Source organism: Falco biarmicus, chromosome 2 (genome assembly GCF_023638135.1).
Source record: "Falco biarmicus isolate bFalBia1 chromosome 2, bFalBia1.pri, whole genome shotgun sequence".
Classification (NCBI taxonomy): Eukaryota; Metazoa; Chordata; class Aves; order Falconiformes; family Falconidae; genus Falco; species Falco biarmicus.
In genome coordinates, this window is record NC_079289.1 from 25,140,431 (window position 1) to 25,167,050 (window position 26,620).

Consider the following 26,620-nt stretch of genomic DNA (forward strand, 5'->3'; position numbering starts at 1 on the left):
TTTTGTTTGATAAAGAATCATTTACACAGCAATAATGTCCTAGAATTTGATTTTTAATTTGTTTAAATCAGAGCATTTTGAGGATAGCTTGAAAATGCATTTAATTTTTCAAAATAATTGTGTGTAAATCATTACATCCATATTTTTATTTTAAAATTACTTAAAACTAAACACAAGAAAATACTAGTTTTCAAGCATCAAACCTAATTCAGTCTTTTGAAAGGAAATATTATGGAAGCTGAAGTGATCCATCTCAAGAAATTTTTACTAGGCTAGATGCCCATCTGCTTGCTGTTTGTCATACAGTTTAAAGAGGGGACTAATACCACAGACTTACAAAACTTTCAGTTGCTGATACATGCTTCGTGGTTAATTATGTGGAGCATTACAGAAAAGATAGTTAAAATACTGTCAGACATCTTTCTAATGAATAGTTGTTGTCTGCCTGGGGGATTTTCTTGTGTATCAGGTGAGGATATTTCCCTTCGTGTTCAGAATGTGAATTAATAAATGAATGCAGGAACTTTTTCTTAAGCTAAACACAGTCTACTTAGTACTGTGAAATCAGAGATGTTTTATGCATGTTACTGTGCATGGGAGGCATAAAAATGTTTTTGGAGGTATTTGAGATTGTGTCGAAATAAACTAATTACTGTGGTAGAAGTGATGGGGTTTTTTGTTGTAATGCATTGTCTTGTTTCTAAATAGGTTTAATGATATCCACGTACCTATTCGTCTTGAATGTGTGAAATTTGCAAGTCACTGCCTTATGAACCATCCCGACCTAGCAAAAGACTTAACAGGTATCAGAGTTATTATAATGCTAAAATACAATTTTATGTCTCCTGGAAAAGTCGGGAAGGTTAGTTGTAATCCCGAGTAACATTGTCAGTTGTTGTGGAGGACATAATTGGGGTTGGGGTTCTAAGTCACAGAGTCCCTGCTTTCAGTGCTGCTAGGGGTTGTACATAAAGAATGCATTAGCCAAAGAAGTCACCCTCTTACAGTAGTTGCATTCCCAACTGCTGTTGAAATGAAGCACCATAGGATCAGGCAAAGACCGCCTGGCTAAACTAATGGTCATGGCATTTGTTAATTAGGGTGCAGTTCCACAAAGCTGAAACGTGTGTTACACAGCCACTGTCTGAAACATGACAACAGTCCTTGTGACTGACTACAGTCGTTAGTTCCTGTTCCTTCAGATCAAACAAAGCCTGTAATTGAAGACCTCTGTAGGAAGAAGGCCATGGCATAAATAGAAGCGTTTAGTATTCCTTGCTCCTGATGTCTTAATGAAAAAAGTGTAAATAGAATTGGTTGGTTGGGGTTTTTTTCCCCTCATAGTCTATATGTGGAGATTGTATCCCACTGATCAGTAAACTCCTACTTGTAATTTTTGGAGGTTATATCTTTGTCTATTTGCTCTAAGGAGGGAATTTAAAGAGCTGTTAAGTGCATGGGATTGGTGGCCTGCTTCCTGAGTGTTTGTCAAGTTAGTTACAAATACAGGCAAGGTAGAGTTGTCCCATAGTTACTGGCATTGTTAAGCCAGCTTTATTTAAAAAAAAAAATAAAAAATAGTAGTAAGCTTCTGGACCTTTCCTTGATGGAATGGTAAAGATATTTCCTTTTCAATTATCAGAATTGTATTTTCAAGGATTTTTTTTTTTTTTCATTGCAGAAAGACTTTGTGCCCCCTCTAATGGTATCCTCTGGGAAATGTAATTTTGCTTGCCCCTCCTCTGTCTCCCCACAGCGCTCATCAAAGTCAAATTATTGAAAAATTTCCCTGACTCACTGGTGTTTGACATCAGAACTGTTGTTCTGTGCAGTGGCGTTGTTCTTCATTTGTTTTAGTTTACTATGTGATCCTGTGGAACAAAAGTTTTTAAAAAATGTCTTATTTGGATTTTCAATTTCATAATGTCCATAAGTGCAAAGCTTTATTTCTTGATGTGCTCTTCTAACACTTGTGCTGGTTACTAGAAATGTTAATGGCCAGTATTTCAGATGAGACTTGAAAATTTTCACTGGTTATGGAACAGTAATGAGAACAGCGTTCAAAGTAAACTTTCAATGTTTCTTAATGTTATCAATGCTTCACTGATCTATGCTGTGTACAGTGATCTTAACTTTTGTGTGTGTTTTCCTACCCATTTGTGTTTCTAAATTAACCTAAAATACGTACTTCTAAAAAAAATAATATGGACTTTGCCATTGTATTTGTCATATTTCTAAAATGACAATAGTAGCTAACATGTTTGACACAAGCAGGAATCTTAAAATTTTGATTATATAAGATCACTGAGGCTACCAAATGAGCAGCAATGGGCCAAAATAGTCTAGGAAGAATTGTTTTAAGATTAATAAACTAGTATGTGTCTGAATAACCATTGCAGCCTGGGCAAAGAGCATGCTTTCGAAGTATGTCTCTTGATTTGTCCCTGCTTACAATGGTTGTGTGGTGCTCACTGTGGAGTGTTTCTGAAGTATGTGAACTAGATTCCTTGTGGATAATAACAGAAATTATGGCCAGGAGCGCAACTAATGTGCTCCAGCAGCCACAGGACATGGAGTCTGCGGGAATAGAGTAGCCTCTAGCCTGAGGTAAGACTTGAAAATATATACATTTTAAACTTAGCAGGTTCTCAGCACTGTCCGTTCTAATCTACAGATGCAATTCTGTTTGGCTATGGTAGTTGCTAATGTAGACATAGCCTAACTGTTTTAAGAAATAATAGAAATAAAAATGTAAACCCATAACTCTTTATTTCCATTTTCTTATTTCTTATAAGACCAGAAATACAAATATTTGATACTCTAGGCAAATATCAAGTTCTACTGATTGATTACTTTTCAGTTAAAGAATACTATTTGTTTCTTACTGTTAATGCTCAAAACAGTAGAGAATCATGCTTTCTGCCTCTGTCATTTGGGTATGTCTAGGGAAAGAAAAGTAGCTGAAGTTGTATACTTACAATGAAATAATCATTTTGTTTTTTTCCAGAGTATCTTAAAGTAAGGTCACATGACCCTGAAGAGGCCATAAGGCATGATGTTATAGTATCCATAGTTACTGCTGCTAAAAAAGATCTTTTGCTTGTCAATGATCACCTGCTTAATTTTGTCAGAGAACGAACACTGGACAAGCGGGTAAGATGTAATTAGTACTAATAATGGCTGTGAGTTGTATTTCTAGACTTTGATTCGGCTTTTTGAAAAGCAGTGCTTCTAAAAAATGCTGAACTATAATTTTAAAATGATGAATGAAACCCAATATAATGCAAAACATTTTGAAGCTGTCTATTTAATGAGGCATCTTTTGCCCCTGACTGAAATACCACATTTTTCATTGTGCTATATTTCTAAGATACTATGCTTAGGGTAAACCCCCCAAAAAAGGCTGAAGCACAACAGTGTTGTTCCAGTTGTCTCGTTCTAATAAAATTTCTAAGTAAAATGAGACCCTCATAAAACTAACATTTTAAAGAGATTTTGCAAGCAGGTTTCGTGATGTAGATTACTGATGAAAAGTGTTCCACCATCAGATGTAGCTAGTTTTATCTGCTTTTAATTAGGTCATTGGACAACTACAAATCAGTGTAGTAGCTTTCAAATTTTAATAGTCTTTAAATTTAGTTCAGCTATGTTTCATTACTTGGCAAAATTTATGAGGTTTGCTGCTTATGTTAAAGTGCGGTAAACAAGGCTGTTGATTGCAAATGTTTTAAAATTAACACTATCACCTAACTTTTTTTCATTTGGTGACATGCTTTCCCCTGTTGCAGCCATAATACAATCACAAATATTCAGTATAGACTGTGAGAAAGGTTGTTGGCTTAAATTTGTAAGAATTCTAAATTCAAGAGGCATACTTGCATTGTTGTTACTGATGGTGAAGGGTTTAGCTTAATAGATATGATGCAATATATGTCCTAATGAGAAAGTGTTGAACATAGAAATCAATTTAACTTTTCTGTAAATAAATAGTGTAGACTGAAATTCTAAAGTCTTTCCAGTTTTGAGTTTTCAACTGCTAAACCGGGTACTATTACTTTTTCTGAAGTGGAGAGTGAGGAAGGAAGCTATGATGGGACTCGCACAGATATACAAGAAATACTCATTACAATCAGAAGCAGGAAAAGAAGCTGCAAAACAGATATCATGGATCAAAGATAAACTTCTGCACATATATTATCAAAACAGTATTGATGACCGGTAAGTCAGTCATGAAAGCCGGGTGATTCTGTGAATAAGTGTGGTAAGTTACTATGCAGATGTTTTGGGTTTTTTTATTTGTGCTTAAATACAGACAAGAAGGAGACTTGATAATCCTGTATTTTGTGATCCAGTATGTAATTTTATAACACTGCAGCCAAATGTTGTCCTGTGTTTCCTCTACTTTTTTTTTTTGCCAAAAATTATTCTAATGGGTGAGATAGGTCAGAATGTTTCAAAATTTTAGCTGTACTTCACTGCTTCAATAAAGGAGGCTTTTGTTTATATTCCAGTACCTGGCTAATTTTTATGTTAAAATTCAGTAACTAAAATTGCTGTAACAATCTTGCTTTAGGTTTGCATGTTGTTCCTGTATGCTTTAAAGATCTAGTACAGGTAATGACAATGGTTAAGGCATCTCACTCTTCTGTACTATAATAGCCGTGAATTAGAGCCTTGTCCTGGGTTTGTCGTGAAAGCAGTGCCTCTGTCATACCAGCTATAGTATTGTATATGATTGTTTGTATTGAGAAATAGATAGTTGCTGATGAGGAACTAGTTTGGGAACTAGTTCACCTTGACTAATCAAGGGTGTCTTGGTGGCTTTGGATATGAGCCTTTGGCCTTATCAGATACAAGTGGCATTGCAAACTCCCACAAGTATTTTCAAAAACTCATGGCTTCAAAGGTTCATCTTCAAAACAAGCAATTATTTTGTGGTACCATGGAAGTAGACAGAACTGTTTGGATCTTAAGATCAAATCTTGCCTGCTCATGTTTTTCTTTAACTTCAGGATCTTTTTAAACTGGCTGGGTTTGGGGTTTGACCACAGGTAACTTATTATTTTTTTACCTATTTACTCCATTCTGTTAATGTTGACCTCAATTTGCAAAAGTCTTGGGACTTCGTTGCAACGTAGGCTTAGTTTTCCTTTTGGTTTTTCTTCTCGGTCTTTCCTAGGTAACTGGCAGACCCCAAACCACTCTCCTCCCCTGTTTCCAAATAAGGAGCTTCAGTGTTATAGCAGAAGCTTTTAATAATTCCCTTGTGAATGTACCCACTTTATTTTTTTTTTTTTTTTTTCAGAAGCAAAAGAAATGGGATAAACTCAGCCCTTGGGGAAGGGGTCAGGGAGGGGTGGAAGGAAGTCAACTTCTTCTGACTAGTACCTCAGTTCTATTTCTGAGCTTCATGATAATGTGTGATACAATCAATGTATTTCTTTTCTTATTTTAGGTCCGTTAATTAGGGTCAATTCATGAATGTACCCTGATACTAACCTGTTTTGAAATTCACTGATAGCATCTCTTTTGGGCTGATAATCAAGAGACATCCTTCTCTTAAAATCCTCTGCTTCCTGTCTAGATTGATACTGTCCTTAAATGTCCTACTGCCAACATTAATGTTACATCTTCCATAATGATACATTTTTGTTTATTTATGCTGAATTATATTGGAAGATAAGTAACTTGACCTTTAAGTTTTTTAATAAACCCATCTTTATATGCAACAACTGATCTCTGGATTGGTCTAAGAATATTTGAATGAGTGTTTTAGTAATTCAAGACTGCTTTCTTCCGTTACAGTTTGAGTTTCTTAATCCTGTCTTTCAGATTGCTTGTTGAACGCATCTTTGCTCAGTACATGGTCCCTCACAACTTGGAAACAAACGAACGAATGAAATGTTTGTATTATCTTTATGCAACACTGGATTCAAATGCTGTTAAGTATGTGCTGGTTTTGACTTACAAAATTTTTAATGCAGATACAACTGTAAATTAGTTTCAAATTGTTATGAGTAGCCTAAGCCAGTGGATGAAAGTAGTTTACAAACTATCAGAAAATAGACTGTAGCAATAATACCTATTTTTCAAGTGGGATTTTGGAAAAAAAAACACAAAACCAAAACTAATAGGGTGTTGTCTAACAAGGTGTGGTACCTTTTGACCATAAACAGCTAAAAAAAGTAGCGTCAAAGATCTGGAAAAAAGCTTGAGTGCATGTCAGTCCTCTTATTTCTGAAAAGAGATAGCACAGATAGTAGCATTCACTAGCCCTAGATCGTATCTGACGAATTCTCAATTAATAATTCCTCGTTGTAGTAGCTGGGATGACTTCAGAGTGGGAAGGAATTAACTGTTTGTCTTTCCTCCTTCAGTATGCATTTTACTTGTTACGTGCCTTCTCCGGCTTGAAATGGGTACATACACATGAATCTGACTGTTTTTGCTGCTGTAATATTCACGATTTGACTGAATTGAGTTGATTTTACTTTGTTTTTCGTTTAGTAGTACTCAGTCACTTGAAAATGTGGGGGGAGGGGTTCTTGTGAGGGAGACTAGTAATAAACTAAAATGAAGAGTAGTATATTAATAAACAGTTACTATTCTAGTAATTTTTAGTATAAGCTAAAAAAAAAAATAATTCAAAGTGGATTCCTTTCAGCACTTATTTCAGGCAACAAATAACTTCAGAATTCTACAGTTCTGTGGATTCTAGATTTTTTTTAAATGAAGCTGTGATTTTATTTATATGGCTTATTTTTCTTGGAAAATGATTTTCAATCGTGTTGAATAGCTCTAATGCATCTCTTACAAGTCTAATCATGTCCACTTTTCACAATTTATTCATCTACTAGCTGCTTTCTGCATGCAAGAAAAACATTGTTTTGATGATAAAAATCTTAAACATCTGCTTTAGCCCGCTGCTTGGAATGTTTTTAGAAGAGTGATTTCAGGCTTGTACAAATGAGTTCTTTATGGGCCAGACATCAGTTACTTCCTACTTTCTTTTAAAGGCAGTTTAGTTAAGCATCTGAAATTAAATGCTTCAAAATCTCACTTTGTTCCACTCTGATATGACTAATTAAAATTTCTGTATCGTGCTACTAGGAAACATTTAGCCTTTGCTCACACAGCAATGAAAGTTCAGGGGATGACCACATTTCTGAGTCTGAAGTTGAAAAAAATGTAAAAGCTCTTATTGGACAGCTGTGTATTTGAATAAATTATTTTGATTTTTTTTTAAATTTTTTTTAGAGCATTGAATGAAATGTGGAAGTGTCAAAATCTGCTGCGACATCAAGTAAAGGATTTAGTTGACCTAATAAAACAACCCAAAGTGAGTTCAGTTTATCTTTATCTCACAGTGAATATGCAGTTTTACTTGATATGATGTGTTTTAATTCCATTTCTTTGAGTATCAAGCTTATTTTTAATGACAGATAGAAAATACTGTTAAAGTTAACTGATACTCTGTTAGACTGCATTTGCAGTAGGAAATGTGTATGCATTTTGTTAGTAAAATCGAAGAGAACGAGGTGTTACAGAAATTTTAGAAGGATTTTGCCAGTCATTTGGTACTAAAATACTGCTCCCAGTGTTTGAATTGCATCTTGCTAGGATTGTTCTGGCTCTTGAAAAAGGGAAAAATCAGCACATTATTTTTTTACTGCCAAATCAAGTAGTTGTGAAAAAGTACCTATGCACCCTAAGTTCTTATCTTATGTATGATTAATAACATCCAGTAAATCACAGTATTTTTACCCTAGCAGGCTACTTGTTTCTCTTCCCTCTTGGAAACTTACTAAAAGTTGTGGTTTTGGAGATACCAGACTACAATTGAGTTTTTGTTTACAGATTTGCTCAGAAGGAAAAAATAAACATTTATTGAGTGTTTGAGATATTATCATAAAATAAAATTCAGATTTATTTTATTTTTATATATGTACATACTCATGTTTGGGTGGGGAAAAGATCATAAGATGAAATTCTGGCTATAATATGGAATGTGATTAGAACTTTAAACTCTTTGCATTAAAGTCATCTGGTGCTTTTTTAAACAGGAATTATATGTAAAGTGTTGCTATGCTCACAGTCGTATATGTGTGTGTGTGATTTGTATTTGCTATGTGTGTATATACTTGTATACCACAGTAAATTTGATAAAGTTTTGTCTGAATTACCCATTTGCTGGAGTTACCTGAACCAGAAAGAGTGGGTAACTGTGTGGTTGGATTACCTGATGTATTTGCTGAGAAATGCTACTGTTTTTCAGACAGAGAGGAGACTTACCAAGTCAAAATTAATCCCTTACTGTTTCAGTCCTGATTGCAGGTGACATTCATAATTTTGATTTAGGGCATTTAAAACATGCTGTAATGTTGTATTAAATGCTAAGTGCAGTAATTGCTGGTACAGTACTTCATTGTGCCTTGGAGACTGGGTTGAAATATTTTTTTTATATACTGTTTTATAGTCTTTGGTGTAGTTTAAATACACTTACGCACTTAAAACCCGAGTTAGGTCCTTGATATTTTCTGTATTTAAGTTGAAAGTGAAATTTCAATTTTTGTTTTCAGGGAAATGTAATGAAACTTCTTTTGTCAATTGTACAATATCAATGGATATGGAATTAAATATGTAGGTTTTGATAAATGTCAGCATTTGCATTCAAAACAGTGTATGCTACTGACACGTTTGCATTTGTCTGTGTGGCTTTCATCCTATTTTTCACTATTGAGTGCTAATCCTCTACACTTAAATGTTACTCTTTTGAGTAAGAGGACTACATGGGAGAACTCAGGAGGCTTGTGATAGAGATGCTGTTCTGGGTAACAATCATTTTGAGTCAGGGAATTTTAATGAATTTAGTTTATTGTCAGTTAACATAGACTTCTAATTATTCTGGTATTGAGAAATAAAAGCAAACAAATAAACACTTAGAGAACAGCCTTTGGCTTCCCTTTGGATGCCTCTCACCACATGCTGTGCTTGGCGCCTTCAGTGAGGCGATGGCAGCACAGGAGGTGGGGTTCAAGGCATGGTGGTTCCTTTCCTTTTGCTGCTCCTTGTTTCTTACTCACTGCTGCAGTGTGGGTTCCTCTGCCAGCCACAGTCCCTTGAGAGTCACACTTTCCCTGGTGTCTTCCTCTTTTAAATATTTTTCTCAGAAGCACAGTGGGCTCCTCTGGTCAAAGTTTTGGTGGTTGGTGGGCTGGGTTGGTGGTTGCAGAGCTAGCTGAAAGCAACTTTGGCTGGCACAGGGCAGCCCTTGACCTCTTCTGCACAGGTCACCCTGGCAGGCCTTGGCTACCCCAGACCCTGCCCATTATGCCCAATGCAAATGCTTGGCTGTTCTTAAGTCTTATTTCTGTGATGCTCCTTGTATGGTTTATTTGGGGTTTTACCCCCAAACTGGTAATTAATTCATATGATTAAATCATTGTGTTTAGGATGAGTGCATTTTCATAACCAAACTGAAGGGACGTACAGTCCAAGACAGTAATAATCTTGAGACAAGTAGCCATTCAGGGCTGTAGAAACTTTGTTTTCTTTCAGGAAACAAAACTGAAACGAACTAGTAACCTTTTAGAATTAGAATATGACTTGGTGTCACCATATATACTTTCTCACTTCAGTTTAATTTCTCCACTTAATCATTATAGCTTAATTGTTGATCGATTCTCCTGTAGATGTTATTAGATGTTATCCCTGTAGCAAGCATAGGCATTGTGAGAACTCTGAGATGAGGAGGGACAGGACAAGAAGCAGAGTAGAGAAGTTGCCACAGGGAAGCTTTTGTTAGGTACTAAGGAAAAAAAAAAATTGCAGTAAGGTTTATCAATTAGGGGAACAGGTAGCCCAGAGAGGTTGTGAAGTCTTCATCATTAAAAATGCATCTAGATGAGACCTGGAGCAAAAAGTGATCTAAGTTGGCCCCGCTTTGAGTAGGCAGTTCAACCAGGTGACCTACAGTTGTTGCTTCCAACCTAGATTATTCTGTATAAATCCTTGAACTTTTCCAGTCTGCTGGTTTTTTTCCTCTTAGAAAATCTTTTTGCTGTTTAGTGAGACTCTTCAGGCATTCTCCTTTTTTCCCCCTTCAGGCTCTTCCTGGTGTAAGCACTGTTTAGAAGAGTGAAAACGTTTAAGAACTTTATATTTCTGCCCATCATAATTTCTCCTAATCTGAGACAGAACAGACTTCAAACTTGCCTTTAGGATGAGTTACTTTTCTGAAGAGCAAAAACCATAAATCACAGCTCCTCTTGTTTTCTTTTGCAGCAATGGTATTCAGTTAAATAAAATACATAAAATTGCTTGTTCACATGTAGGAAAGTGGGTAACTGCTGGTTTGTCTGTATTAAAATACAAGCTTCATTTGCTGCAGGTGCTTCCATATCATGAATGTAAGATAATGTACTTAAAGTGCCACAGTAGATCTAGAAAAATAAATCTTTCTTGATCATCTTAAATCTGTTGTTATTTGGTGAAGTTATACTACTAGAAGCTAAAAGAATACTTCTAAGTCAGGTTATTTCATGTTTTGCTTGAATGATTTGTAGTTTACTCAACGTAAGGTCTGTTTTAATGGGAACTTTAGCTAATACTCGAAGAGTTAGCCAGTATTGGAAGACCAAACCAGTCAGAACTAAAGAAACTTCACAGTACAGTTTTGGTATTTTCCTTATGAGTTGCAAGAGGTGTGAATATGGAGATTCTGTATCTGCTGACATCATTATTTGAAAGCTGTAAACCAGATTTTGTTTCTGGGTTTTTTTGTCATTTCTTGTCTGAACATACTTGCTCAGCTGTGAAAGCCAAAAGCCCCCAGAATGGTAGCATTTTTCGAACACTCAAAAGCAATGGCAAGTTCTGCAGAAGTACTTAATGGGAATTTTGTGCCAAGTAGCCATGTCACAAGACAGAAAGGATGTCCACTAAAAATATTGCTTGTCTTAATCTCGTGCTGTGTTTTTGTTATACTCTGATCTTTCTGAGGTTCTCAAACATCGCCAGATTTCCCACAAATTTGCTAATTAATTTCCTTTTTTCCTTAAAAAACCTGTGTGAATACATTAGAACTCAAAATCCTATTTTCTTTCATTGTACTTAATCAACTGCAGCACAGAAATTTACTCTTGACAAGTTGAAGGATACTCCTCCTGGAAATAGACACTTCCCTGAGCTTACTGTAATGAATTGTAATTTTGATATCTCTAAAGCTTGATATGGCTTGTGTGAACCTTATTTGAGATCTATATGCAGATTTCACTAATGAAATGCAAATAAATGAGATGTGCCCGAACAAGACTTTAACCTCTGTCTTCAAGTTTTTATAAGAAAACGTTAGTGTCTACCTCGTAGCATTTTTTTCCTGATATAAACCTGATGACAAGGCCTACTGTAGGTCTGTCTTCATTTGCCTCATGTTGAGTCTTTTGGTAGGAAGAGTTCTTTTTTGGAGGTGAGCCTCCTTTCTGAGCTTGATATTTTCTTGTTTGTAATTTTTAGGCTTGTCCGCTGTCACTTTTGTCTGTCACAAAGGGAGTTCTATAAAAGACAGTTCTAGCAGTGGTTGTGGCTGAACACTGTTCTTGAATTTGAATACTTTTCAATGGAAGCTTATTAAGTGTGGTTGTGTTCCTATTTAAATATTTTCTCAGAAGAATATAATTTGATCATTGTAGCCCATAATTGATACTATTTCCATGTATTTGGGAAGTTTTGCAGACTTTGTAAGTTACGTCACTGAAATTGATCTGTCTTTAGTCACTTGGCAAAAGAGCAGTTTCCTTTATGGTTTGGAAGCTGGTGGGTCTATATGCTTTTGACAACATTGCTGTAAGCTTGAATTTTCTTTTGGGTTCCCATTTTCATTTTACTTATGAAGATTTCAGAGTTGTTTAACAGCACTTAATAGATGTTATGCAATGAAAGATTTCTTTTTTTTCTTTCTCATTTTGTCCACCTTAGAACACTTTTCTGAAGATGATTAAGGTGTTATCTTCACTGTATGGTTAAGGATTCCCTCTGTAATTTTTACTCATAATTCCTTAATATTTCAAACTTAAGTGTAACTCCATAAAGCATCCGAGTCTGTAAATATTGTGGATTACAGCTAAAAGTGGAGGAAAAGTGTCTTGGGAAGTAGTTTTTCTAAGTAGTAGGTGATAACATTGTAGAGACATATGCTTATTTGTTAGAAATACAGACTTATAAAGAAAACATACTTGCTATGTAGTTTTGCCTGGCTGTGAAATTTGTTGGGTTTTGGTTTTTTCTTCTTCCATTTACTTAGTGCCAGAATTAACACTTAAGGTGGACTTTACACACGGAATTTGAAACCCCGTATCAGAATTACTGACAAAGGAAAATAAATGACATAGCCTGTTTTGTGTAATTTACTTCGCTTGTAAGGTGCTGTTGGATGATGACAACAGCCCAACAGTCTCACTGAAATCTAAGCTTCCCAGATATCCTGAAATGCCTTTATGTTCTCATTTTTTCTGTTGTTGTCATGGTCCCTGTTTGTTACTTTCACAATCGCACTGCTATTGTGTACCTTCCATATTCAGCTGAACAGAGATAGCACTATTGACTTGATCCTTTCCTTACAATAAGGTAGGAACTACTACTGAGACTATTTAGAATCAATACCTGAACAAGAAGATTAATTTCATGCTTGCTGTTTGTTTTATATTTAAAAATAAAGAAGCTTTAGATGGAAAACAGTTACAGAAATAACCCATTATTGCTGTTCATCAGTTATATAGAAGACAGAAAAGTAATAAAAATATTTTATGTAAGTGTATGTGAGACGGTGATACTGTAGGCATAATCTACCTTTTACTTCCTGTAACTGTCTAGTGTTAACTTTGCAGTGGTGGTTTTGACTTCTGACATGCTGCTGTGTTAGCAAAATGGGTGCTGACTTGTTGATAATGCATAATGGAATTTTGCTCAGTCAGTATTTAGGTGGAAATACATAATGTGGAATCATTATTTAATTCATTTTTCTTTTTTGACTTGCAGACAGATGCCAGCAGTAAAGCTATATTCTCAAAAGTGATGGTTATAACAAGTAAGTCAGTTGAAGTATTTACACTGTCTTAAAAACTATTGTTGAACTATATTACTTTATAAAGTGTTTAAATTAAGCTTTAAAATTACTTGAGATAAGCTTATAAAAAGTTTTGTAATAGGTAACATTTAAAACAAATCATGATAAAGCATATGGTAAACATCATGTTTAAGGACTTAAGACAACTGTAGGCGGAACTGCTTCCTTACTGTAAAAAGTCTCCAGTCACGAAGCTTATCACATGACATTTCAGCTACACCTCTTGTAGACTAATTGAAAATCTAGATCTAGGATGTTAGTGTCTGCTTTAATATTTATTATAGAATATATATTAACTAGGAGGTGTTAACTAACCCGCTAATAACTTACCTGTCTTTGAGGTGTTGGTATTGTAAGTGCTGTTGGGAGAATGTGCAAGAGCTTGGGTTTTAGTAGCAGGGAAGGCACTTCGGAAACTGAAGGACTTCTATGTAATCTGAACTCTCAGCAAACAAAAAGCTGCCAACCCCAAAGCAACGCTTCTTGTTCCATCGAGCCCACCGTGCCAATAGTATTAAACCCAGTGATCAGGTTTACGGTGAACTTGCTTCACAATTCTGAAATTTTGTTTTTGAATCAACCTTTTATTGTTGGTTTTTTAAATTGCCAACTGTTCTGGCACAAAAAGGTACTACTTAAGGCTGTGTATGTTTTTGAAAAAATGTGGAGGAAAAGCTGAATCTTGCTGCTTCATTGGCAATGTTCCAAATGCTTTTTTCTCTTGTTTATGATATAAAATTTGATCAGTTTGTAATTTTTCTGATTCTTTTAGTTCTGTGTCACCTTATTAAAAATAATTAGTACAGTAAAACAAATACTTAGTAGAACCTGTTTTGAACTGTCCTATTCAGTTTTCTGCACCAACTTTGCTTAACGTCAGCTGTACCAAAACCATGAAACATCTTAAGTAGGATATTAATACTTTGCCAATAAATCGACTTGCTGAAATATAAAATGTAAAAATGAAAGTAATATGTAGTTTAAGCAATGCATTTTAAAAGCTTTTTAAAAAATGTTGATAGCTGGTTTGAAGCTTATGTTTAGTGAAGGGGTAATTTAGCAAAAATCCCTTTTTGACATTTTTCACACTTGTCATATCAGGTGATCTATGTACAGAGTGTATTCTTTTGTGGAATATAGGCTTTGCGTTCTGCAGTCAACTTCAACTGTTAATGTTACTAACAAGAACAGCTAGACTTGCTGAAAAATTAGTGTGAAGCGCAAGGAAAGCAAATAGCTGGGAGAGGTCTGTGGATACACAAATTTTTACAAGTTAGTGTCCTCCATAGATATGTCTGCACACGTTAAGGTGTTTTGTCATTTGGCCTTACCCTCAAACCCCCCTTCTTTGTTAACTTAAACACACATAGAAACCTTCTTGTTGTGACATTTCAAACTTGTGCAATTTACAATACTTATTAAAATAAATAGTGATTTCTTTTGCTTATTTAAAGGAAACCTTCCTGATCCAGGGAAAGCTCAAGATTTCATGAAAAAGTTCACACAAGTTCTAGAAGATGATGAAAAAATAAGAAGTCAGTTAGAAATGCTTGTTAGCCCAACATGTTCTTGCAAACAGGCTGAAGGATGCGTGGTAAGAATTGTTCTTCAAATATGTGAATATTTTTGGAACTGAATTGGTTCTAAATCTAATTGAAACTTATATTGCAGAGGGAAATAACAAAGAAGTTGGGCAATCCAAAACAACCAACAAATCCTTTCCTGGAAATGATAAAGTTTCTTCTTGAGAGAATTGCTCCTGTGCACATTGATACTGAATCCATCAGGTATTTTTGTGTGTTACTGGCTGTAGATCACAGGGTTTGAAATCAGGCTTTCTTATTTTGCCTTTAAGCACAAGCAGTAATGGATTGGGTGGGTGTGGTGTAAGGCCTGGTGACCTGCAGTATTTTCGTCTGTTTCCCCTTGCTTAGAGGTTTTTGTGTCCTTGTTCAGAATGTAGCCACAGAAACAATTGATTTGTCATTCAGCGCAGCCAGGACAACCTGTCAGTAAAAGTACGTCTGTTGCTGATGGGCAAAGTTCTGTTTGTGACTGATGTACTTTAAAAGAAATTTCTGTCCATGGCTCTTCACTGAAGCTTTCCACCCAGAATATTAGCTCATAGTGACATAAGCAGTAATTCAGCTGAGGAAGTAAAGGTTATGGTGATGATCAAGACTTTAAGGAAGAGTAAGCCAGTGAGGTTGCGGGGGAGGGGAAGCAATTGCTGAAATGATTATTTAGCAGCTGTATTTGAAACGTGTGGTCCCTTATTGGAGATGACTAGTTCTAAATGCTGATAAGTTCCTACCTGATAATTCAAACTATAGTAATTGACTTTTAAGTACTTGAACTTTTCGGTTTCTGCCTGTTATGTATGCAATGTAATGGAGCCATTGAGATTTCACTTAAAAATCTGTTTCTGTTCTTGAATTAGGTACAATTTGTAACTGGATTTCTAATTTAAATTTGAAAATACATTGTTCACATTCACAGAAGCAATATAAAATGTGTATCTAAAGTAATATTCGCATGTGGCACTAAGCTGTAATGTTTATTTCACATTCTGGCTACTGACTGACTACTGTACAGTATACAAGCAAAAAACAGTAGTGAAATGCACATAATCTTGCCACTGAATTTGTCTTCTCCCGTCTTTGTAAATTTCACTGAAATTCATCTTCATTTTTGAGACATACTCAAAAAAAAGGACTTTTTTCCATAGATGGTGATTTTTGTCCAACTAAGGGCAGGAAAAAAAATATCTGTTGGAAGTCTGGGAGGTCTGAGTAGGCGGCTTCTCCTTTGGTTTTCTATCAGTTGGGGTGTTTTTATTTATTTTTGCTGGGGGTTTCCTTGGTTTTCGTTTGGGATAATTTTTTTTTTGTCTCTAAGTATCATTTACAGGATGTACTGAAGGAATATTGTGAGTATTGTTCAGTTCTTGATAGGGAAGCTGCCTACGCCACTCCAGAATAAGATCATTTGGATAATCACCATTTCCTTTCCCAGGGTACAGTGTAAGAAAAACCCAGGCATTACTGTCAAGGTGAAATATGCAGGAGAGACAGGTCTTTTATATTTTTCATCAACTCTTAGCACAGCTATTTAATGGTTTGTCTGGGATTTTGTTTTTCTTTCGGTTATAGGCTAAACATTGAAAACAGTTATTTTTCACCAATTATGAAGAATCCATAGTAGTTAGTAACCTCACCATAATTCTTTCCTGAATTTGTTGCTTGCAGTGCTCAAATTGTCTTCTTATTTTGGGCATCCTTCTGGAGTAATTTGTATACACTTCTTAATGCAGGATAGATAAACATTCTTGAACTTAATGCTTCATAAGCTTTGTTTCAGATAGGAGATGAGGGCAGCCATATTCTGAATGTAGTTGACACATTTTACAACAAGCTTATGTTTTATCTTTTAAATAAATTCCTTTAAGATTTTATCTTAAACTTACAAAAACAGTCATACAGGGTGGAACTGCGGTAAATACAAAGCCATGTTTTGTTTTCCTCTTCAGTGCCCTTATCAAGCAAGTAAACAAGTCTATAGATGGAACAGCTGATGATGAAGATGAGGGTGTACCTACTGACCAGGCAATCAGAGCAGGTCTTGAATTGCTTAAGGCAAGTATACTCCTGGTGGTCAGTGAGCATGTGAAACTCTCTGAAGCAACTTTGTTAAAATAAACTTGTAATTAGCACTCAATATCTTTAGTCATAAGCATGAGGTGGCTATCTGGAAGAATACTGGTTTGCTGTTTGTTCTCTATGATCATCTTACGTGGCACATAAGTAAGGTTATTTTAGAAATCATTTAGAAGGTTTTCTGGTAGTCAGAAGTAGTTGAATATGTGACACCAGTAGCTGAGCTTAGTTTATTGGAGTGTGAGTTTAGTGGCTTGTGACTATGGTTACAGTACTTCTGGAACTGTACTTGTGTATCAGTATAATACTGTGTCTCCTCTGAGTTCCTCATAAATTGGGATCTTACCTGTTTCAACTATGTGTAATCTTTGAGACTCAGTTAACATAGCAAACCCATCAAGATGCATTCCTGGAAACACTGTACAAAATTTCTTACTCTGTCCTCCATTTTTCGTAGGAGGAAAAGGGCTGATTACTGTGTTATTTACAAATACTGTTAAAAGCGTGAAACTTTTTAAATGCAACTACACAGGGCTTTTTGTTTCACTTAGTCTCTCTCAAAGACTTCATCCTAGAAGTGCTATGCAGCGTCAGCTTTGCCTGTACTTGCACAGGAAGGTGCTTGTGCCATAGTGCCACCTCAGTTATGTGAGTGTTGGGGGTAGTCCGGCTGTGGGTTGACTTTCAGAGGCCTCAAAATCTAAAGGACTCCCATACTGAAGTTTTCGGAGTATCTTAGATCAACTGAAGCCTAATAGATTCATGTGACTCTTTAGCCAGATATGCACGTTTAGTTAAATGTACAAAAAGCCAGTAGCATAAAAATCAATCTGAGTAAGAATGAATCATGTCATGGAGGACTATATATGTCAAAGGTGGTTTCCAGGTCAGTACTTACTTATTGATATGAACTGGCATGACACATTTAAGTAAGAGAAGTAAGGTTGCCCTGTAGAAAGTGATTTGTACATCGTGAGAAGAATTCGAAAGAACAAATGTAGGAGTCCAGGGAAGGGAATGCCATACAATAATTGGGGAGGAAGGTAACTTGGTGAAAATAGAAAGCTGCATGTGAAGAAGCTCCTAGATTTTGAGGATTATTTCTTTGCCACCAGTCAAAGTATGATATGGAAAGAGGCTAATAATTAACAGCCACTTAAAAATCAAGGCAAATTTTCAGGGAGGATCAAATAAGGATTTTTTATGATTTTTTTTCCCTTAACATGGAAGGACTGTTATACTTGAAAACAGAGACCAAGAATCTGAAGGAGAGGTACAGGACCTAGTAAGCTGCTGTGGAAAGCTTGAGGGACTAGAGACCATATTGGTATTACTGTTCTAGAGATAGGAACTTCACTTCGGAGTACAGCCAGTTGTTCCACTTGGCAAACAAGCATGAAGCCTGGGAGCACACAAGCTGGATTTCTTTTGGAGAAAGAAAATTATGAGTTGGGCTTCAGAAGTGCATTTATTTGAGTTCAGTCATTCTAGAAATACCCTGAAGTAAAACCCCTGAAATGTCAATATTACTTCTTTAGCATCAATTGTATTTCTCCTAAGGCCTGCTTCTGTTGTAACCCAGTACTTGCTAATTTAGATGTAGCCACTGAGAAGTGCATGTTTACAATCATAGGAGAAGAAATTGAGGCTGGAGAAGTAATTTAAAAGTGATGAGATCATGTATAAAGACAGAGGAGTTTAGGAGGTACTATTATAAAGTTGGAGAAACTGAAAATGTGGATCATGTGACAAGACCAGGCAGAGTATTATAAATATTCCAGTATGGCAGTGGAAAATTACTCTTGATGGAATGTTCTATATAAAAGGACCTTTAAAAAATATTAACATGGCTTTCCTCTTATTTTGGCAGGTACTTTCATTTACGCACCCTATCTCATTTCATTCAGCTGAAACTTTTGAATCTCTGCTGGCTTGCTTGAAAATGGATGATGAAAAAGTGGCAGAAGCTGCATTACAAATTTTCAAAAATACAGGAAGTAAAATTGAAGAAGACTTTCCTCATATACGATCGTAAGTTGTCTATCTTACTCTGTTTGAGCAGTTCTTTCCTATATGGGATTTTGGAAGTTCTCATTCTTCTTTTGGCATGCTATAGTATTATCTTGCATTCCTTAAGAAGAAAGTGTTATTTCAGGTAAAATAGGGAAGAGATTTTGAACGACTTTAAAATGCACAGCTTTTTGAAGAATAGAAGTGAAATGAATATATCCAAAGTAGTGACAGCTCACATGTCACTGATAGTACTATAATTTTTATCATTGCCTTTCAGTATTACTTATGCTTTTTTCCTAAATTAAATATATGGCAATGTAAAAACATTCTTTGCAGTTTAATGGGGATGTGTAGGTAAGAATATTTTCAAAAAGAGCGTTCAATAACTTGTACAGATAAAATGTTTTTTTACCACATAATATTTTATCAACAAAAACGAGGGGCTTTTTACTTGCAGTCCATGTAAATAACCTTTTTCTTGTTCTTTCTTTCTTTCTTTTAAAGAAATTTTCTAAACAAGGACAATTAGCACGTTGCAGAGGTGTTGTGTTCTTTATATGTATATTTATATATTTTTTAGCTTGATATTTTGGAAGATTTTCAATTTGTGAAAAGGTACTTACCTTTTTGTTTTTTTTAAGTGCTTTGCTTCCAGTGTTGCATCATAAAGCTAAAAAGGGACCCCCTCGTCAAGCCAAGTATGCTATTCACTGCATCCACGCAATATTTTCCAGCAAAGAAACGCAGTTTGCACAAATATTTGAGGTACAATTAAAATATTTAAGTTAGTTTTAATTAGTCTTTTACATTGCATATGTAAACTAAGAGATGTAGTGGCAATTTATATGGGAAGTTGTATCAAATTTAGAAAAGGTATTTTTCCCCTTTTGTTCTCATACAGCTTGGCCTGAAGAATAGTAGCGGAGGGTGGTTTTGTATCCCATGATCCATCATGTTTAAGGTTATGTATTTTAACAGACGATGGAATAACACAAAGTGTTGGACTGTGTGCTAGAACCATAAACTATTTGTTGAAAGAGGAACCATATACTACTCCTCATCTTTGGGACTGGCCTGGAGTATTCAAATGGTTACAGAAATCATGCAAAACTAAATTATGATAGAGGCTACTTAAATAGATTTTATAGTTATAAGTGCAAATGTACTTTTTAATTAGTACCCATCAGCCTTTTATTTTGAAGGCTGAATCAGAGTCCATTATTGAAATTGCCATCTTGAGATGTAGTATGCACACTTCAACAAGGAAATGTGCTTTTTAACCCATTGTTTCATAAATGAGCTTGAGCTGCCACTTCTTGAACTACGCAGATGTGATAAACATTTTGTCTGTCGTCTTGGTTTTTCTTTTAATTTGTGGGAGACTTGCCAAGTTGGTGAATGTGTCTTTAAATGATTAATAGTTCTTTTAAAACTATTTCTGAAATAGACATGGACAACATTGTACAGAACTTTCACACACACACACACCTCTCAATAGATACTAATATATCAGTAATACCTGAATTTGTTGCCTTTTTTCTAGCCACTGCATAAAAGTCTGGATCCAAGCAATTTTGAGCATCTCATTACACCGTTGGTTACTATTGGCCATATAGCCATGCTAGCACCTGATCAGTTTGCTGCCCCTTTGAAATCTTTGGTTGCCACTTTTATTGTTAAAGATTTGCTAATGAATGATAGGGTAAGTATTTTTAAAACCTCATATTAAGATTCTGCTACTCCTGTAGTATGATAATCAGCAAGTACTTGTGGAAATTTTGTAGCTTGTTGGTTCTACTTTTTGTATAGGGTTGTCTTTCGATTTCTGTATGTACTGTTGGACTCAATTGAAAAAACACAGTACAAGAATAGAAATTAGTACTAATTTGGTAGTCTTTACAAAAGCAACAAACGATATAGCACAACATTTGATCACTCATGATTTGACTTTTGTTAAAAATGAGAAAATTGGTATTGACTTTGCTTGCCTTGAGCAAGCAAGTTGTGATTTTCATTGTTGTTTTGGGGTTGATTGAGGTGGGTGTTTTTGGAAGTATAGCATGTTTGAAACTGAAGTACACTGTTTAAATGGAAGACTGAATTTTAATTTTTCCAATACTTCTGTATTGATAATGATTATAAAGTGAAAAAAAGAACTTGTGCATTGTCAGCCATTGTTTAGGGAAAGATTAACTGGCTAAAACTGTGCTTCCAATCTACTGGATATGGAAACTGGAAATCATTTTCAAAGCAATGGCTATTACACTCTAAAGCAACAGTTTTCAGGAACAACAACAAAAACCCAAACCCTTTACTACTGCTAAATTTGCTGATACTTCAATAGCGAGGCAAGAGCAGTATCTCACTTCTGTAATCGTTACTTCTATAAAATACAGAAGGCATAAAGCTAACCAGTGAGTACTGCTGTATTGTCTTCAGAAGCAAACAAGGAAGAGGAGAATACAGCAGGTTTCACTGAAGTGTAACAGTAGTAAAACAAAATTAACATTTGGTTTAGCTTCCAGGGAAAAAGACAACAAAACTTTGGGTGCCAGATGAAGAAGTGTCTCCTGAAACACTTGTTAAAGTAAGTAGCACTTACTGTATTTTCCTGTGATTGTGTTTATATTACTTAATCTAAGGAAGTTAAATATCTGGATTCCTAAAGCTGTCAACTGCTTCTCTGTTTCTTTGTCACCTTTCTTATCAGAATACACATTTTTGGATGGCCAGAAGAAAATAATTTGCTTTTGGGAGCATCTGCTTTTTTTGTGTTTTTTGTGTTGGGTGGTTGGGGTTTTTTTTTAGGTTTTTGTTTGTTTGTTTTTTGGGTTTTTTTGTTTGTTTTTTAAATAAACTGATATATACACTTCATTGAATTTTTATTGTAGCTTTTTGTAGGCTTAGTTTTGGTGTGCAACACTTAAGTAGTCCAGATACCACAGTTAAAGCAAAATTTTTTTTCCTTCCTGTTTAACACAGGAGCTAATACAACAAAGACTTCGTTTAAAGTCTTCCCTTTTTCTTTTGAATTTCTAGGACATTCTAAGAAATTTTCAGTGCTGTTTTGGAATAAAATAAAAATTGGTTTTGTATTTGTCAGTTTCCTCAAAAGAGTAAATGTGTTACATTGCTTTTCTCTGTGTACAGTGTGTATAAGATAAAACCTGGATTTAAGGGGAGGGGAAAATGACTTTAAAATGGTGACCATATTGATGGAGTTTTTACTTCAAAATGTCATCTCAAGCTTGTTCTTTTTTAGAAGCAAATTTATTATTACATTTTTCTGGACTTGAATAGATACTTTCACTGAATTTTCCACTCAATCAGAAATAGACTTATACTGTGAAAAATATGTCCTGTGTCTGTATTTGTTTCTAAATGTCTTTTCTTTGGAACAGGGATAGATTATGATTTCACATTTTCTTTCAGAATTAGGAAGGTGCATGCACTTTGCAGTATGCTGTTTCTAAGTTAATTATAGCAGTCATTTACTTTCCAATGCCTTTTAAATAAAGCTGCTTTGATGGTTTTAAAAAGTACTTTGCCTTCTCTATTGAAGTTGTTAAACTCTTTGTAGGATACCTCCTCCTCTGCTGTTTTAGTAAGTACTTTGGTTTCCAGCTTGATACAGAACTCGTTACTGGAAATGCTCGGATGTGTTTTGAGTTGATTTGTTAGCTTTCTATTGTTTGACTACCACAAGGATATTTTCCATGTTTGTGCAATTCCATAGTTATACAGTACACTCCAAAAACTGTTAAAAGAATGAATGTTTTGATTTCATGAACTGCTAGTTTAAAGTAGAATGATTTCGCTTCAGTGATTATATATCTTGAAGTAGTAAATACTGGTTTTTCTTAATTTTTTAAATGATCCTTAAAGCTGTAATAAAAGCGCTAAACTACGCTTTTATGTTGATAAAATTTTTCATACAATTGGCTATTTGGAATGGAATTGGCTTATAGAAAATCTTAAGGCAATTTGAAGTTTAAGCTAAGCCTGAAAACTGTTAGAAACATTTATTGTCCAGTGAAAATTGATTTGCAAATTTAATTAGCATTTAGTACCACTGAGAAGCCTGTATTTAATGAACGCTTCAGGCCACACCAGTAGTTTATAAATGATTTCTCTATGACAGTGTATTTTTCTTCTCTCTGGTTTTAAAAGCCTCTCTCCCTTGTTAACATAACTGTGTACCTAATAGTGATCTTAAAACTAGCAAGTTTAAGTATGACAGGGGGAAGGACTGATGACGACCAAATTTTAGTATTGTCCAGCCTAACAGATATAGACTGATAACAGGCTAGCCTTGATTTTGGGTGCTAAACCTTAAATGAAATGATGTGTGTACAGAAATGTTGCAGTGCAGTCTTAAATATGAATTGGATTAGTCAGTATATGAGTTAGACTTGAATTTCTACACGTGGCATGTGAGTGCCTGCTCTAAAGCAGTAATCTCTCTTGACGGTGACTAGTACTAAATAATTCTGTATATACCATGCAGTGGATTGAGACTTAGTGGTAGCAGTGATAACTCGCTTCCTTTTGTGTACGCTGCAATATAAGACTTCTCACCCTTTTTCTCTGACTGTGCTTTAAGCGGGCATCGTTTCATTTTTCACTACTGCACAAACCTGCAGCATTTGTGGCTTTGAAAACCTCAAGCAGTAGAAAACTGAGCTAGCAGTTGCCATAATGTTGATGTAATAGGAAAACAGTGTTTCTAGGATCACTGTGTGGGGTGGGAGCTTATTGTACTACAGCAGAATCATGATGATAACCTCCAGATCAGAGAAAAAGGTTATAGATTTCTCTTGATTATTTTTAATTGTCAATCTTAATCTTAAAAATTAATACTTACTACTGACAGTTTATGTAAAGCTAGTCATTAATTACAGTTTTCTCATGTGACAAGACATCTGTCACATTGTAGTCACTATCTCAGAAAGAAATTATAAAGTCTTACCACTTTTGCTTGTATTTCAAGCACATGTAGTTCATGGTATACTGCTAAGTCAAGTACAAAGCAGCCGTTTGTGGCCTTTGGTATGGTTCTGACCCACATTGTATTTTGAATTTTTCGATCTTTTCACGTTATGTATAATAATTTTGAATCTTGGAAGAGAATTCTAGGCTCGTGGGACACAAATTGAAATGAGGTTCAGGCTGGTTGTGAGGAAAAAACCTGAGAACAGTCAGGTGATGGAACAGGTTGTGAGAGGTTGCAGGTTGCCAAGAGCGCCCATACAATCTCCATTCTCAGAGGCTTTCAACACCATAATGGGTACAACTGAGACCAACATGGTGTGACTTCATAGGTGACCTTCCTTTCAGTAAGAGATTGGACAGGAGACCTCCTGACAGCCATCCAACTGGGTTATCATTTGATAGTTATCCTATTTGGCTGCAAAAAAAAATTAAAATATGAGGGCAGTGCAAACTCACATCATGTTTGTTTAACTCTTCAGGTAGCCGGAAGCAATGACTGGGGGTATTCTCATGCCCTGTAGTAATTTTATGGGAATGCTTAATTCTGAAGGGTTGCTGGAATGTTATCACATCATAACACCAGCAAAGAAACAGGGAATAGTGGGGTCAGAGGAGAATTCTGGAAGAGCTTGGATTAGGACTTGCTGTGTGGAAGGATGACTAGAATAGATTTGGACAGTAAAATTGGGGGAAGGGAATTGGTGGGGGGCGGGGTGGTGGTGGTGGTATTGAAATTGCTCAGGAGCTGACCAGAGATGTTGGAGCCCAGGATGGCATGTGGCTGTTCCCTGGCTGAGGATGTCATTTACTTGAGGACACATGGAGTTAGCATGTTTCCGTCCTCGCAACAAGTGGGAGGCACTAATGGGTACAGTACTGGTTAGGACATGAAGAAACTGAATTGGTAAGCTGTCAAAGGAGCTGCTGCTATTCGTAGTATTCATTTTATTATTGTTGTTATTGCTATTAAAATCTTCTGGTGGATACTTACTGCTGTTTCAGTGGAAGACCTGTTGAAAGCTAGGGCAAGACAATTTCATTTCTGTTTCTGGAAGTCCATTTGCATTTTGAGTTCTCAAGTGACAAACATCCTTCCTCTTGCTGATGTTCTTCTGTGGGTGGAGTAAATGGGCTACAGTGCTAAATAATAAACTCATGTATAGGTGACAATCCTCAACTTAGATATGAAGGAACTGTTGTGATCAGTTTGTTACATGGATCAACTGTATGATGAATTTCAGTTGGTGATGCTGTGAATGTTTATATAAAAGCATTAGAACTGCCTTTCCCCTTAAGGAGAAAATTTCAAGTTACCATGTGCAAAAAGTGTGGGTATTTTTTTTTAATTACTATTTTTTTTTTAAAGCTTTTGGGTTTTGTGTGCTGAACTTCAGGGTTTGCTGTTTAGGTTTGTTTTTCTTGTTTCTCTTTATTCCCCAAGGATGCCTGTGTGATTCAGATGAGCATTTTTGTTTTGCTGTGAGAATACTCCTCTTTGTTCTCTTTATTGTCTCTGCTCTTATATAGAAGGAAAATAAAAGACCAAAGGGATTCAGATACTGAAACAAACTTAATCTCCATATTCATGCTTAATTTTCACTAAAGAAATGTGAAATTATTTGATGTTTCGTGATAGCTACTGGATCCTTCATACTTTTAGAAGCTTGCCTCAAAACACTTGATGTTTCCATTGGCAAAAGACAAATTATCCTGAGAAACAGGGTTGGAGGCTTTTCTTTAAATAGCCATGAAAGAAATATTCTCTTCCAGGACAAGTTATCTTGATACAGCTTGATACTCTTAACAGTCAAAATGTCTATGAAGTGGTTTTTAATTTACATTTCTTTAAATTTAAACTTATATATTACATGTATAGGGAATGTATAGGGATTGTTTAAGCACAGGAATTACAGAAATACAGGAAGATGAAAATGTGTTGTGCTTTTTGATCCAGTAACACTTTCCTACTAAGTATAAATTTTGTCTATTTCACAGTGTTTAATGGACGTAAGCTCAATTAAGATAAAGTTTTCACAGGACAAAATATGTGATTGCTTAGTAGAAGAAACAGTTCAAACTAACTAAATGTTGTATGATTTTTATTTGCTGTAATAAATGCTTGAGACTTTCAGTGGAGAGTTGCTGTCCAGTGTATGTCTACAGTATTTAAATGATGTTTTGCAGCCTTGACAGGCTTATGTTCATAGCAGCAAAAAGCACTTGGGAAAATACTGTTCGATTAAATTAAGGTAAAGATTATTTTTAAAATAAGACTAATATGATTTGACTTGTGCATATCAAAATTTTTTCAGATTCAGGCTATCAAGATGATGGTTCGGTGGCTGCTAGGAATGAAGAACAACCACAGCAAGTCAGGAACTTCTACTCTGAGGTTGCTAACAACAATATTACACAGTGATGGAGATTTAACAGAGCAGGGGAAAATTAGGTATGTAACAGATGGCAACGTTTTGATGTCTGATGATGCAGTGAGGAGAGTTTTAGTCAAAGTAATATTTAAACTATTCTGTTAAACTGCTTAACAATTTCTACATCTTCTTTCATAAGAATTGATGGTAAACTTGGCTAGATTCCTACGCGTCTGCTTAGTCTCAGGTTTTTTAACACTGTATATGTATCTATTTTAATGGTTTTATCTTCATTTTATCTCTTTTTTTTCAAAGGGCCATTACTCATATTGCAAGAATAAACTGTGTAACTTCCTCTTCCCCATTGAAAAATAGTTTTAATTTTTTATACAGCCTGCTCTTTCCAATATACTAATTGTTGTGTATGCCACAAGGCAATAGGCAGGCTTTCTAATAATTATAATAAA

The 26,620-nt window shown here is 35.4% G+C and overlaps 1 protein-coding gene across 4 annotated transcripts in view; it reads left to right on the forward strand.

Annotated features, from left to right (window-relative positions):
* PDS5B (PDS5 cohesin associated factor B) overlaps window positions 1-26,620 on the forward strand; it is a 115,289-nt gene that overhangs the window by 52,045 nt on the left and 36,624 nt on the right. For all 4 annotated transcript variants that reach the window (XM_056328131.1, XM_056328134.1, XM_056328133.1 and 1 more), the window contains exons 10-23: window positions 709-803; window positions 3,008-3,153; window positions 4,067-4,218; window positions 5,833-5,946; window positions 7,258-7,339; window positions 13,036-13,084; window positions 14,578-14,717; window positions 14,795-14,910; window positions 16,653-16,758; window positions 18,650-18,810; window positions 19,434-19,557; window positions 20,336-20,494; window positions 21,311-21,379; window positions 26,097-26,233. In XM_056328131.1, the coding sequence (XP_056184106.1) occupies window positions 709-803; window positions 3,008-3,153; window positions 4,067-4,218; window positions 5,833-5,946; window positions 7,258-7,339; window positions 13,036-13,084; window positions 14,578-14,717; window positions 14,795-14,910; window positions 16,653-16,758; window positions 18,650-18,810; window positions 19,434-19,557; window positions 20,336-20,494; window positions 21,311-21,379; window positions 26,097-26,233 (1,650 nt within the window). The remainder of the gene's footprint in view (window positions 1-708; window positions 804-3,007; window positions 3,154-4,066; window positions 4,219-5,832; window positions 5,947-7,257; window positions 7,340-13,035; window positions 13,085-14,577; window positions 14,718-14,794; window positions 14,911-16,652; window positions 16,759-18,649; window positions 18,811-19,433; window positions 19,558-20,335; window positions 20,495-21,310; window positions 21,380-26,096; window positions 26,234-26,620) is intronic.